The 15000-nt window shown below is 47.0% G+C and overlaps 1 protein-coding gene across 2 annotated transcripts in view; it reads right to left on the bottom strand.

Moving 5' to 3' along the window:
• The window catches only part of septin12 (septin 12), a 46107-nt gene that overhangs the window by 8440 nt on the left and 22667 nt on the right, over positions 1-15000 (bottom strand). For both annotated transcript variants that reach the window (XM_079745853.1, XM_079745852.1), the window contains 2 exons: positions 5602-6048; positions 1445-1573 (listed from right to left, as the gene is read on the bottom strand). In XM_079745853.1, coding sequence (XP_079601979.1) covers positions 1445-1573; positions 5602-6048 — 576 coding nt within the window. The remainder of the gene's footprint in view (positions 1-1444; positions 1574-5601; positions 6049-15000) is intronic.

Here is a 15000-nt window from a genome sequence, read left to right as displayed (position 1 = left end):
CTCTCATCTACCTAGCCACACATTCTTGGTAAATTATTTGGGAAAGAACAGCTGATACAGCGATAATAAGTTATACTTTTAAATCAATGCATCTGCAAACACCGTACAGCAAACACATATTTTCTTAACACAGACATCGTGTACAAGCCCATAACTTTTAGGATTGAGTATTTGATCGTGGGAAAACATTGTTTTACCGCGAGTGAGTGTTAAAAAGAATGAATGAATGCGGGCACGCGTGTGTGTATGTGTAAAATAATTAATGAATGCGGGCCTGCGTGTGTGCATCCATCTGTTTAAGCACACGCAAACTTAACACATAACGCATAATACAGTCCATGGCAATGTTTATTAACGGGGGGACACATGCATATTAGGAACACAAGTTGATAACGATAATGCATATAATACTGGCAAGAAACGATGTTTGTTAATGTATTGCGTATATCATTAAATAGAACCACAGTTACCGCATATCATGTGTGTGTTAAGTTTTCTTTACCGAAATTTGTTTGAGGACTTAGTATTTCTGAAGTTGTGGATGAAAACACTATTCCATGTGTGAATTAGGCCATATTATTTGGCCATAAACTGAGCCATTTGAAGTTTGAAATTGATGTGGTCATCCATCTGTCTCATCGGAGACTGCAAACACGCTGTCAAAATATCAACTCGTCAGTTCAAATGCGTTCATGGCTCTTAAAGGGGTTGGGAGATGCACTCTCATTGGTTTATTGCACGTTACGCCAAAACCACACCTACGGGTAATTAGGCTACTTAAGACCAACCCTTTTTAGATTTGCGTCGGGCACAAGAGTCATTTATGCGCCGGTATAATAGCAACATTGCCATAGAACCGCCCACAAAGCTACTTGCGCTTGGCGCTTCTCACTTGCGTTACAGACAGTTAAAATAGGGCCCTATAAGTCTGTCTGTAGGTCTGTCTGTGTGCAGTTCTGTCTGTAGGTCTATCTGTCTGTAGGTCTGTCTGTCTGTAGGTCTGTGTATAGGTCTGTCTGTAGGTCTGTTTGTAGGTCTGTCTGCATGCAGGTAGGTCTTTCTGTAGGTCTGTCTGTAGGTCTATAGGGTATGTAGTATCAGTAGGGTCTGTAGAGTCTGTATTGTCTGTAAGGTCTGTAGTGTAAAGTCTGGTCTGTAGTGTCTGTAGCGTCAGTAGCTCCTGTAGGGTCTTTAGGGTCTGTAGAGTCTGTAGGGTCTGTAGAGTCTGTAGAGGTGTCTGTAGGGTCTGTAGAGTCTGTAGTGTCTGTAGCATCAGTAGCTTTTGTAGAGTCTGTAGTGTCAGTAGCTACTGTGTAGTCTGTAGGGTCTGTAGCTCCTGTAGAGTCTGGAGGGTCTGTAGTGTCAGTAGTGTCAGTAGCTCCTGTAGAGTCTGTAGCGTCAGTATTTCCTGTCAAGTCCTTAGGGTCTGTAGAGTCTGACTCACCATGGCTGACCGACTGCAGGTGGACTGTCTTGGAGATCTTCTCTTCATAGTTTGGAGAGCAGGACTTGCGGCTGACTTTGGACTTGAACAGCGTGTTGACCAAGGTGGACTTCCCCAGGCCACTCTGACCTGCACCGATAACACATGACTTATGATTAGAACAACAACAATAATTTGAATTTGAGGCTACGTTTACATGATGACGGTCTGAACAGCAGACGGAAAAGTGGCGTCGCGTCTTCACATTTTATTCCGCGTTAAGACGAACGTTTTCGGGAGGAAATCTGCGTGCATACAGTGACGCAAAAGTGTGTGGATTTCGATTGGGTATGCATGTCAGGCGGCTAGGTGGTGCTGTGATACACCATCACACAACACCACCATGTCTGAGCGCATGTGTAGAATCGTCCTTCTTCTCTTATCTGCGCCGCGAAAACCAAAACATAATTACACATCCTTCTCTGTTCAGTAATACTATCTGTACATATCCTGTACATTTCGTGGAAAGACTCCTGTAAGTTTATTATAGCTGCCAGAGCAGCTTGACGGTCCAACGCATGGAAATAATGCGTTGGACCGTCGCATTATTTCCAAACATGTTGTATCATGTTTGTTTATTTCCCTGTACTGGCGCTGTATGTGACGTAAACGCGTACGCGACGTGAGCAGATCTGAGCAGAGTTTTGCGTCTTGGCAGTGTAGACGGAAACGCTGCGGGGAGCGTATTCAAGTTTTCCACTCTGGATGGTGGTTTCAGATTTTTTGGGGGGGGGCATCCAACAAGCCTAACCCTTTAAATGAGCTGATGACCCATGACCCAACATTGGTCAGCAACATACAAAACTTAACATGGAGACCTTGAGGAACGATTTGAAAAATTCTGGCATGAATTGTCAGTTATTGTTTCATATCTTCTCCCAAGGGTGTTGGATCACTGGAAGCAATTCAGGAAATAAGAGTGGGTGTGTGTGTATGACTGTGTGTGTGTGTGTGCTACCACTTCCTCCCTTTAAACGACTGCTTCCTCTTATGCAGTGTTTACATGCATATGCATATGTTTGCATCAGCTACAGTTGTGCTCTGGGAATATGATGAAGATCACTTGATAAAGCCCTGTGTTGCTGCGTGCTGACTGGCTGATGTCCTCTGGTTCAGTATGAGGTGCTGAGGGCAGAGTGGGCTGAGTGTGGTGTGAGGTGTTGGCTTCACTGTGGGAGGAGGGAGTCTGAATGTCCTGTAGCAGCCATCAGACGCCCACAGCTCCACACACACAAACGCTCTAACACTCACAAGCATGTCGTCCTGATTGCATGCTTGCTGGAGTGTGTTTGTGCACTTTGGGGAAAAGACTACAGTGTAAAGTGAGTTTGGGATGTTTCAATTTCTCTGTAGGGATCCTTTCCATTATGATAGATACCCTATCATATAGTTACCCTATTATATAATGATAGGTAGCCTATCATTATGATAGGTACTAGGGCTGTAACGATATACGTATCGAAACCGAAATCGCGACACTCAAAGCCACGAAACTGTCAGAAGCGCGACACGCCCTTTCTTAATGCCATTATCCTCGAGTACAGATCCAGCCACGTGATATGAGCTGTTAGTGCCAGGGTTTCCATTGTCCGGTAATAGAAAAATTAAATGTAAGAATAAATTGTATCTCTCTGGTCAAATTGTCGGATTGAAATTTGCTAATAATCTGTCTAAATAATAGTTTGCTGACACCGCTCCTCTTATCGATGCCCTAAGTCTGCGACGAAATGCCCTCGCTGTGATGACAGCGCTCCATGGCTACGGAGGATTGCATTTCTCCACAGCCTGCGAAGTCCTTATATGCGATATGAACGACATTTATCCAGAGTGGGCCAAGCGCGCAAAAATAGTTTGTGTGATCCCTGTCTCTAGTGTTTTGTGTGCTTTGACCGGTAGTTGGTCTGCTTAAAGGTCGGAATGAAGCGGCCACCGATTATTGACAGGCTGGGTACTTTATTCTACTGGACTCGTTTGTTTCTTTATTAGACACACACACACACACACTCGCTCTCCTCGCTCGTCAACTCACTCGTTGACGTCCCTCCCCCACACACACACACTCACACACACTGCCATTCTCGCGCACACACATACGCTACTCGTAACACTATGCCTCGTTATTGCGAATCAGACGTTTATGTTTTTTCCCATCTATTTGAAAGTTAAGCTTTTAAACATGTTGCATTCTATACGGCCTGATTATGTCATTATTTAAGCTACATAGGCTAATAAGAAGCAATAATGGGATATTTGACCGAAAACAAAACCTATGCAGGTCACTTTGACCGGCACCGATTTTTCTAGCGGGAACGCTGGTTAGTGCTACCAAACTATTCAAATTACTATTATTTATTTGACATTAATATTTTCAAATACATAATCCTAAACCACAAAACTAGTTGAGGGTTTTTGCCTACCTGCAAGCATCCTCCAACTGCAATCTTTGGTTATTTATTTATTCATTTTGCTATACTTTAATAGTATTCTTTCTGTTCAAATCCGTTCAGTGTTCCAAATAATTTTTTATTAAATGTTACATTAAGTTAATTGCTAAATAAGTGTTTAAACAAACTGCTTTTTAAATTTAAAAAAATCGTGGGTAGGTACCCTATCATATAGGTACCCTTCATATAATGATTGGTAGCCTATCATTATGTCAGCTCCTGGGTGACCTGGTGTGTGTTTGGTTGTGTGTCAGCTCCTGGGTGACCTGGTGTGTGTCTGGTTGTGTGTCAGCTCCTGGGTGACCTGGTGTGTGTCTGGTTGTGTGTCGGCTCCTCTGTGACCTGGTGTGTGTCTGGTTGTGTGTCAGCTCCTGGGTGACCTGGTGTGTGTCTGGTTGTGTGTCAGCTCCTGGGTGACCTGGTGTGTGTCTGGTTGTGTGTCAGCTCCTGGGTGACCTGGTGTGTGTCTGGTTGTGTGTCGGCTCCTCTGTGACCTGGTGTGTGTCTGGTTGTGTGTCAGCTCCTGGGTGACCTGGTGTGTTTCTGGTTGTGTGTCGGCTCCTCTGTGACCTGGTGTGTGTCTGGTTGTGTGTCAGCTCCTGGGTGACCTGGTGTGTGTCTGGTTGTGTGTCAGCTCCTGGGTGACCTGGTGTGTGTCTGGTTGTGTGTCGGCTCCTCTGTGACCTGGTGTGTGTCTGGTTGTGTGTCAGCTCCTGGGTGACCTGGTGTGTGTCTGGTTGTGTGTCAGCTCCTGGGTGACCTGGTGTGTGTCTGGTTGTGTGTCAGCTCCTGGGTGACCTGGTGTGTGTCTGGTTGTGTGTCGGCTCCTCTGTGACCTGGTGTGTGTCTGGTTGTGTGTCAGCTCCTGGGTGACCTGGTGTGTTTCTGGTTGTGTGTCGGCTCCTCTGTGACCTGGTGTGTGTCTGGTTGTGTGTCAGCTCCTGGGTGACCTGGTGTGTGTCTGGTTGTGTGTCAGCTCCTGGGTGACCTGGTGTGTGTCTGGTTGTGTGTCAGCTCCTGGGTGACCTGGTGTGTGTCTGGTTGTGTGTCAGCTCCTGGGTGACCTGGTGTGTGTCTGGTTGTGTGTCGGCTCCTCTGTGACCTGGTGTGTGTCTGGTTGTGTGTCAGCTCCTGGGTGACCTGGTGTGTGTCTGGTTGTGTGTCAGCTCCTGGGTGACCTGGTGTGTGTCTGGTTGTGTGTCGGCTCCTCTGTGACCTGGTGTGTGTCTGGTTGTGTGTCAGCTCCTGGGTGACCTGGTGTGTGTCTGGTTGTGTGTCGGCTCCTGGGTGACCTGGTGTGTGTCTGGTTGTGTGTCAGCTCCTGGGTGACCTGGTGTGTGTCTGGTTGTGTGTCAGCTCCTGGGTGACCTGGTGTGTGTCTGGTTGTGTGTCGGCTCCTCTGTGACCTGGTGTGTGTCTGGTTGTGTGTCAGCTCCTGGGTGACCTGGTGTGTGTCTGGTTGTGTGTCAGCTCCTGGGTGACCTGGTGTGTGTCTGGTTGTGTGTCGGCTCCTCTGTGACCTGGTGTGTGTCTGGTTGTGTGTCAGCTCCTGGGTGACCTGGTGTGTGTCTGGTTGTGTGTCAGCTCCTGGGTGACCTGGTGTGTGTATGGTTGTGTGTCAGCTCCTGGGTGACCTGGTGTTTGTCTGGTTGTGTGTCAGAGTGTGCGACTCACCGACCACCATGATGTTGAACTCAAAGCCGGCCTTCATGGTCTTGCGGCGCATCTGGTCCAGCACGGCCTCGATGCCCACGTAGCCCAAGAGGTCGGGACCCCTGATGATGCCCCCCTGGGGGCCTCCGGAGGGGGGCCTCCTCGTCTCCGTCCGCCCCTCGGCCACCGCCTCCTTCTGCCCCTCCATCCTGGGGTCCGGAGAGCGGCCCAGCTCCTCCTGCTCCTCTTGCTCGCCCTGGGGGCGGGCGGGTTCCTGCGCGGGGAGGGCTCCGACCGCTGGCTGTCCCTCCGACCCCACCGTCTGCAGCGCCAGCTCTCCTCGCTGTTGTACTTCCTGCTCCTCCTCTGATAAGGAGGAAGGTGCTTTGGTAGTCTTCTCCGTCCTCTCACTCTCCTCCATCAGTGCAGGGGCCTCCGTCCTCTCACTCTCCTCCACCTTCAGCCTGTCTGAGACCAGGGAGAGAAGATGATGGATTTTTTCGACTGGTCTGATGCTCTCTCCTCTTCGCTCACTTTGACTCTTAAACACAAATCACTTTCATTCCTCTACTGAACAGTCAAACCCATTCTACTTTGAAATGAACTCCCTAATGACAATAAGCAAGAGCCTCACATTGTATGAGATGCTCCTGAATGCTATGGGTCTGAGCGGTAGCGATTACAGGAATGAGGCTATGTTGACCGTGTGTGGAGATGAGGTGGAGATGAGATGAAACACAAGCACCCTCCTACACTCACTCTTGTGACTTGAAATGGGGCCATGCTTTCAGGACTCAAAACGATCACACTTCGAGCTGGCCGCTCTCTTCACACATCATCCTCCAGGCCATGAGCCTGCTCAGTGACGTCCTCCAGCTAAACATGTCATTGGTTCTGTTGGAGGAAGGCCATTTGTATTGGCTTACTTGGTTGGACCAAACCAAGGAACAGCTTAGGGAGCGGTGGGACACCATGGGCATCTCCACCGCCAGAGGGGTCAGGGGAAGAAAAAGCTGATTCACATCTTGAGATAGACGTGTGGCCACAGGGTTCTCAAAGGAACAGACCAACCCCTTACAGAGCAAGAGAAGCATCATATATTATATATAAGCATCACTATGTCTCGCCCTCTCTTCTGTCTCATTCTTGCTCAAAATAAATTCCTAAAATATTACTTATTTTTTAACATGTTTTATTTTCTATTGTATATGGAAGCTTCTTTCTACTCTATGTACTTGTGACAGATTATATTTTATCTTCCACTATATCACTGTTATCACAACTGTTTTTGTGATGAATAAAGAGGCTCCTTACCATGGACCCTATTTTAACGGTCGGAAACGCAAGTGAGAAGCGCCAAGTGCAAGTAGCTTTGTGGGCGGTTCTATGGCAATGTTGCTATTTTACCGGCGCATAAATGACTCTCGTTCTTAAGTAGCCTAATTACCCGTAGGTGTGGTTTGGGCGTAACGTGCAATAAATCAATGAGAGTGCCAGCTCCCATCCTCTTTAAGAGCCATGAGTGCATTTGAATCTGACAAGTTGATATTTTGACAGCGCGTCTGCAGTCTCCATGAGACAGATGCATGACCACATGAATTTCAAACTTCAAATGGCTTAGTTTATGGCCAAATAATATGGCCTAATTCACACATGGAATAGTGTTTTCATCCACAACTTCAGAAATACTAAGTCCTCAAACAAATTTCGGTAAAGAAAACTTAACACACAAATGATATGCGGTAACTGTGGTTCTATTTAATGATACACGCAATACATTAACAAACATCGTTTCTTATCAGTATTGTATGCATTATCGTTATCGATTTGTGTTCCTAATATGCATGTGTCCCCCCGTTAATATGCATTGCCATGGACTGTATTATGCGTTACGTGTTTAGTTTGTGTGTGTTTAAACAGATGGACGCACACACACACGCCTGCATTCATTAATTATTTTACACATACACACACGCGCGCCCGCAATCATTCATTCCTTCAATCAACCAACAATCAACACTCACTCGCGGTAAAACAATGTTTTCTCACGATCAAATACTCAATCCTAAAAGTTATGGGCTTGTACACGATGTCTGTGTCAAGAAAATATGTGTTTGCTGTACGGTGTTTGCAGATGCATTGATTTAAAAGTACAACTTATTATAGCATCTGAACAACGCATCTGAACAACGCGCCACTGACTTTAAACCAGGTAGTTCCTGGTTTGTGGCACAATTGTTATCTGAAACTGCAAAATAGCACCAGGGAACGTTTGCGCCAGAACACGCCTCCTCCTTTCGCCGAACCGCCCCTTGGGGCGCAAGATCATTCCCTAATTTACCAACGCGTGGCGGTGGAGGGAAAAGAACGGTCTGCGCCAGTTGCAAACTAGCAATGACACAGTGTAGAAAGTCATTTGTGCCGGATGCAAGATAGGGCCCCATGTCTGTTTGAACCAACAGGTGTCTGTTTGAACAGGTACACGTGTGAACCAACATCTGAAGTCAAATCTTTAGTCAAACGTACATTTGTGTGTGTCTGCTAGCCGGCTCAACGCTTTAAGAGGATTGGTTGGCGGCTGTTCCCCTGAGAATGAAAAGCTGCACACACAGACACACACATGCAAACACACAAAGTGTGCAAGCAGACACACCTGTAGAAACACAGCCATCATCAGCAGTATGAAGACCTCTCTGTAGGACATGAGAGAGAAAGCTGCTGTCCAACACTGAGAAGATGACTCAGAAAAAGATGTCCTGGTGTCTTTAATCCACCACACATACACACACACACACACACACACACACACACACACACACACACATACACACACACACAAACACACACACACACACACACACACACACACACACACACACACACACACACACACACAAACACACACACACACACACACACACACACACACACACACACAATGCGGCAGAGGCTATTGGCCATCCCTAGCTCACATAATTTAATGAGCTATAAATATCCTGCCCTTCCACCCCCAGATCACGACTAATCCTCGTCAAGCCACCGGTCCTCTCGGAACACAGGGCGAGAGACATGGAGATACACAGAGAAACAGAGCGAGAGTGAGAGCGAGAGAGCGGGAGAGGGCAAGAGTGAGAGCGAGAGAGAGAGCGAGAGAGAGAGAGAGATGCACCTCTCCAGTTTGGTGGTTGCATTGGTCCTAGGACACGTGTAGGTCCAGCCCCTTGCCTGTGACGAGCTGGTTCAGAGTTCTATGAGTTACAGAGTGTGTGTGCTGTAGCAGGGGGACTATTGGTGATAGGAATGTGGCCTGATTATGATAACATCCATCAATAAATCACAAAGATCAAGACTTCAAGTAGAACCTCACAAGTGTGCTGTTGGTGAGATGACCTGAGTCAGAGTCTGGTGAATCAGAGAAACGGTTCAGTAAATGTGTTCAGTAAATGTTGATGTGCTCGGGTAAGGATTCAACAGGGACCTTATTTTACAGAATTAAAGGTCCCATGGCATGAAAATCTCACTTTATGAGGTTTTATAACATAAATATGAGTTCCCCTAGCCTGCCTATGGTCCCCCTAGGTTCGGTGTAAAACGAGCACTTATTTTTTCACTTAGTTTGTGATTCATAAAATCGTCTGGAGGCGCACACAGCTTTTGGCCGTGATAATATGTATTGTATAGTATAGATATCTATGTATTATATGATATTATTTAGATATAGACCTCCAGGACTGTAACGCAAGTGTTGTACACTTCCTTGTTATTTGGATAACCGTTCTGCTGTTGGTGTTATGGCGTATAACACGTCGGACTCTCATCTCTGGTATTTCCATAATGAGACTCGTAGTGGGGGTTATCTCAGCCATGGTTGAGAAGGAATTGGGGGAAAGGAACTTTGGCTTTAACTCCCTGAACATAAACCACGACATTAAGGAGAAAGGGATTGTTGGCCGCGAATGTCTCCCGCTTGAGCCCCGCTCTCGGCTGCCGAGGGACCACCGCCTCGGCGCTTCAGGAGGCGGTGGTGCCTAAGCGCTGACCGCTGCCGAGGCGGCGGTCCCTCGGCAGCGAGGCTCCGGCGGGAGGCAACAGCGGGCTGTTGATGTGGACGTGGAAGAACCAGAGACGCCGGAGAACCCGACGTGGTCGTTTGAGATTCATAATATCGTCTGGAGGCTCACACAGCTTTTGGCCGTGATGATATATATTATATGATATAGATATCTATGTATAATATGATATTATTTAGATATAGAGCTCCAGGACTCCCGTGTGTTCTCGAATATTTGCAGAACACGGCTAAAGGCTTTGTGTGCCTCGCCATTGCGATACATCCACTGTAAACAGAGCGCACGGTACCGTGGCTGCAAGCTGCTCAGTGCCACACCCCCACCCTCCTCCTTGACCCGCCTCTCTCCTCCTCATTTGCATGAAAGCTACAGACACCAAAACGGCGCATTTGGGGAAAGCTCAATGTGCGACTGGCTCGTAGTGGCTGTAATTCTGCACCACAGCTGAATTTCGAGAAACGTCTTCAAATACTGTGTTTGGGGCCTACTAATATCTATATTAAAGCATCCATAAAGCAGCATGCCATGGGACCTTTAAGAGATAAATTGAGACCCGAAACGATATGTATTGTGATTCTGTAAATATAGCGCTAACATATTAAAGTTTTCTTCTTTTGTATGTGGTTTAGCGTGTAAGTTGAGGATGGTTGTTAAAGGAAAGCGACCAATCTTTGAACATAGTTGATGCAAATGGACTAATATTGAGTACAGGACAGCGCCCTCTTTGGGACTGAACAGTTATTTGCTTCCACTGGATTCCCAGTCCTGGGAACCCATTGGTTGATCCACATCAGGACTCAGACCGTCCACCTGGATCTGAAGTCTGCCTGTCTTTAAGTATCCTCGTCCACACGGAGATGCAACGAGTGAAGCGGCTGTAGTGAGCATGCCAGGCCAGTGGGGGGCGGTGCTTTGCGCTCAAATATGCACAAAACACTGAGGAAAACCACGGCCTGCGTACAGCATCTATCTACTTCAGCGTGCCGTCATCGTTCTCAAAAACTCCACTCTGGAAGACGCAGCAGAACATCCTTATCGTGTGGACGCAGAACCTCAGCAAAACCTCCTTATCATGTGTATGCAAAGCGCAGCAGAACCACAGCAGAACCTAAGCAGAACCTCCTTATTATGTGTACGTAGAATGCAGAACCTCAGCAGAACCTCAACAGAACCTTGTTTTAAATTCCTCCAGCGCCGTGCAGACGGTTATTTCATACATATGAATATAAGTATTAGTATATCTATATTAGTATATTAATATATACTATTTTATATACTACCTAGTGTTCTCAAGACTCCCATTTTATGTTTTTTATACATTATATCCCTCTTTTCTGTCTGGTATTTTGACTTTTTTGTGTTGCCATAATATACATTTGAATATATATTCCCATATATATATATATAAATATATATGTGAAATGATGGAGTACTCGTCTCATGTCTTCACTAGCACCTCTGGTTCTAACCTTATTCTGAACACTACAATCTGAATCCTACATACACTAACACCTCTCCTACACACAGCCCTCTAACATCAAAGACCTGCACACACATCACTAGATATTACATTCACCAAACTCCACATAAGGTAATCAGCAGATTCTGCACAATGAATCAAAATAGGAAGGGAGAGTTCAGAACGTCCAGAGGATCTGATGACTACTTTAGAGAAGAGGCAGACAGTCTGATCTGACTTCCTGTTCTGCAGGGGGAAGTAGGAACCCAGAATGACCGCCCTGAACACCATGTGACACAACAACACGACCACGCTGAGACGCTGCCATTTTAGTGTCAAAGAGAGAGCATGGGAGCCCAGAAGCACTCACACACACATACACACGCACGCACACACACACACACGTACATACATACATATATACACACAGACACACAGACACACACACACGTACATACATACATACATACACACACACGCACACACACACACGTACATACATACACACATACACACACACACACACACACGTACATACATACATACACACACACAGACACACACACACACACACACAGACACACACACACACACACGTACATACATACATACATACATACACACACACAGACACACACACATATACACGCACACACACATACACACGCACGCACACACACACACACACGTACATGCATACATACATACACACACACAGACACGCACACACACACACACACACACACACACATGTACATACATACATACATACACACACGGACACACACACACACAGACACACACACACATATTTACATACATACATACATACATACATACATACACACGCACGCACACACACACAAGTACATACATACATACATAAACACACACAGACACACACACACACACACGTACATACATACATACATACACACACACAGACACACACACACAGACACACACACACACATATTTACATACATACATACATACATACATACAAACATACATCCACGGACACACGCACACACACACACACACACACACACACACACACACACACACACACACACACACACACACACACACAACACACTAGTAGGACTAGCAATAGCCGGGAACACATAACGTACAACCCGGCATAGAAAATGATGCCCAGTAGACTGTAGAAAGCTGTTGGTGGTGTGAGAGACCCTCCCCCTCAAACCCCCCTGCCGGACCATTCCACATCCCATTGTTAGAGGGGGACCCTCCCGCAGCCTGCGGAGCAGCCTGGGGTATCTGGGTCGGATGGGGGGGGGGGGGGGGAGAAAATAGGAATTCCTACCTTCTCTCATTCACAAAAGCTGAGTTCTCTGCTCCTTAGGAAACACTGAACCTCTGAGAGGACAAGGAGGCTCATCAAGTAGAAACGATTCCAGTTCCAGTTCTCAGTTTCTAGTTATTCTCCCTGGTGTAGTGGACAGGGCTAACAGTCTGCCTAGTCTCTCTCTCCCAATTTATTTTCTGTCATTTATATCAGTGTATGCTAGCTCTCGCTCCTCTCTCCCTCCTCTGCGCCTCTCTATGTGTCTCAAGTGTGAATGTGATTGAGAGGGAACCCAAGAGAAAGAGAGAGGGACACACACTGTGAGACAGAGAGAGAGAGAGAGAGAGAGAGAGAGAGAGAGAGAGAGAGAGGCAGTGTGATGCAGTCCCACAAGGCCATTCACATGTAAATAGTTCCAAGGAGCTTCCAGCTTTAATCCCCCTGCAGCAGAAAGGACTACCCCCCTCTTCTTTCCTACAGACTCTCCTTCCCCCTTCCCTCCCTCCCTCCCTCCCTCCCTCCTTGGTGACACAGCAGCAGAGTAATTTACACACGAGTGGAGCTGTGGTCGCTCCTGCAGCACGTGGTGGTGGTGGTGGTTTGTGTTGTTGTGCTGGAGGTGGAGGTGGTGGTGGTGGTGGTGGTGGTGGTGGTGTGTTTGTGTGTATGTGTGTCAGTGTGCGTGTGTGTGATTGTGTGTGTTTGTGTGTGTGTGTCTTTACCGTGTGCTAGACAGAGAGCTTTTAAACAATAGAGTAAAGATTAGCAATACTTCCATCACTCTTCATGTGTCCATACTTTCTTTTGTTTTTCTATTGCTTCCTAACTTGTTGCATTTAGCCACAAGCTAACAGCCTTGGCTGAACACCTTGCTAACCAAGGAGCTAACCAGAGCACTAATAACATCACAAACATGATCCCTGAGCACAGACCCGTCCCCAGCCCTACAACAGGAACAAACAGTAACAGAGCTGAGAGATGTGCTCTCCTACCTGCTGCAGAGAGCCGTCCGGGGAGAGAAGTGACAAATGCAACTCAGGATGTCAGTGTGTCTGTGTGCGGCATAGAGGCGTGTCAGCATGAAGTGTTAGCTAACCCACTGACTAGTCATCAATGCACATTTTTGTGTAACTCTCAGTATGTTTGTGTGTGTCTGTTTGTGTGTGTGCTTGTAAGTTGTGCGTGTGTGTGAGTCTGTGTGTGTGTGCGTCTGTGTGTGCGTGTGCGTCTGTGTGTGATGTGTGTGTGATGTGTGTGTGTGTGCGTCTGTGTGTGTGTGTGTCTGTGCGTCTGTGTGTGTGTGTGTGTGTGTGCGCGTGTGTGTCTGTGTGTGTGTTTGTGTGTGTGTGTGTGTGTGTGTATGTGTGTGTGTGTGTGTGTGTGTGTGTGTGCAGGATGATCATTTCCTGCCAACTGTTTCCTTGTTCAATTTTCAACCCAATACTTACATATATTGGTACATATTTCTCTACAAATATCTATAATTCCTTTGCTTTCTTTCCTTATTGGAGGTGAAGCAGGCCCCCCTCTACAGGTGTGATCAGAGGGTCGCCCATGGTCTCCACAGGGGGCCCAGAGGGGCAAAGATCGTGCATGTCTGAGAAATCTGTGCACGATGAGCTCAGCATGCAAAGAACCAGTCAGCATGGAGGGCCCCGTAGAGAGGGCCCCGTAGGGCCCCTACTCAGAGTTACAGACACACAGCTGGTTCAGTGAGGGCCCCACTCGGACCTACAGACACCCCCCGCAGCAGGGAGGAATGTGAAGACCTCCGAGCGAGCAGAAACAGGTTCAGGGGGCCGAGGACGAAGCTCCACCTCCTGCTGCTCCTCCTTACCAACTCCTTCTTCTCCTCTCTCTCTCTCTCTCTCTCTCTCTCTCTCTCTCTCTCTCTCTCTCTCTCTCTCTAGGTGTGTTGCTCAAGGGCGCCTACAGGTCGATGGTTTGAACCCTTAATCCTTCACCTGGGGGTCAGATCCTCTCAGAACTATTGAACATGAGAAGATGTGTGGCTCCCTCTAGTGGTGGGGAAGATCACTGCAGCCCTCCCGACCTAAGCTCATTACTCTCGTTCATCTCTCTCTGTCACTCTCTCTCTCTCTCTCTCTCACACACACACACACACAAGCACACACACACACACACAAACACACACACACACACACACACACATACACAGTGGCAAGGAATGTTGATGGAGAGGTACAGTGGTCAAAGTAGAGGAATAAGTGGTGCATGAAATTAATTTACCTCTACTCTATCTGGATCTATTCCTGCATCGTCTCTGAGGCAGAACCACAACCAGCCTTCAGATCCTCTCTGGTGTGACACTGCTCCATCAAGGAATCTCCACCCTGTAGGAACATAACCCTGTAGGACCTAATCCCTGTAGGACCTAAACCCTGTTGCACTCTGATTGACTGTTTCTCTATCACTGCTATGTTGAGCTGTGTATTTTCAACAACGTGATTGGATGGTTACACTGTGCTCAGTTTTGTTTGAATAAAGATGTTCTTTATATATGCTATTTCAGCCCCCCAACACTCACAGAACAGCCACAAGCCCAGGCTTGATGCCCT

Source organism: Pollachius pollachius, assembly GCF_949987615.1.
Source record: "Pollachius pollachius genome assembly, chromosome: 11".
NCBI lineage: Eukaryota > Metazoa > Chordata > Actinopteri > Gadiformes > Gadidae > Pollachius > Pollachius pollachius.
This window is presented reverse-complemented; position numbering and strand designations above follow the sequence as displayed.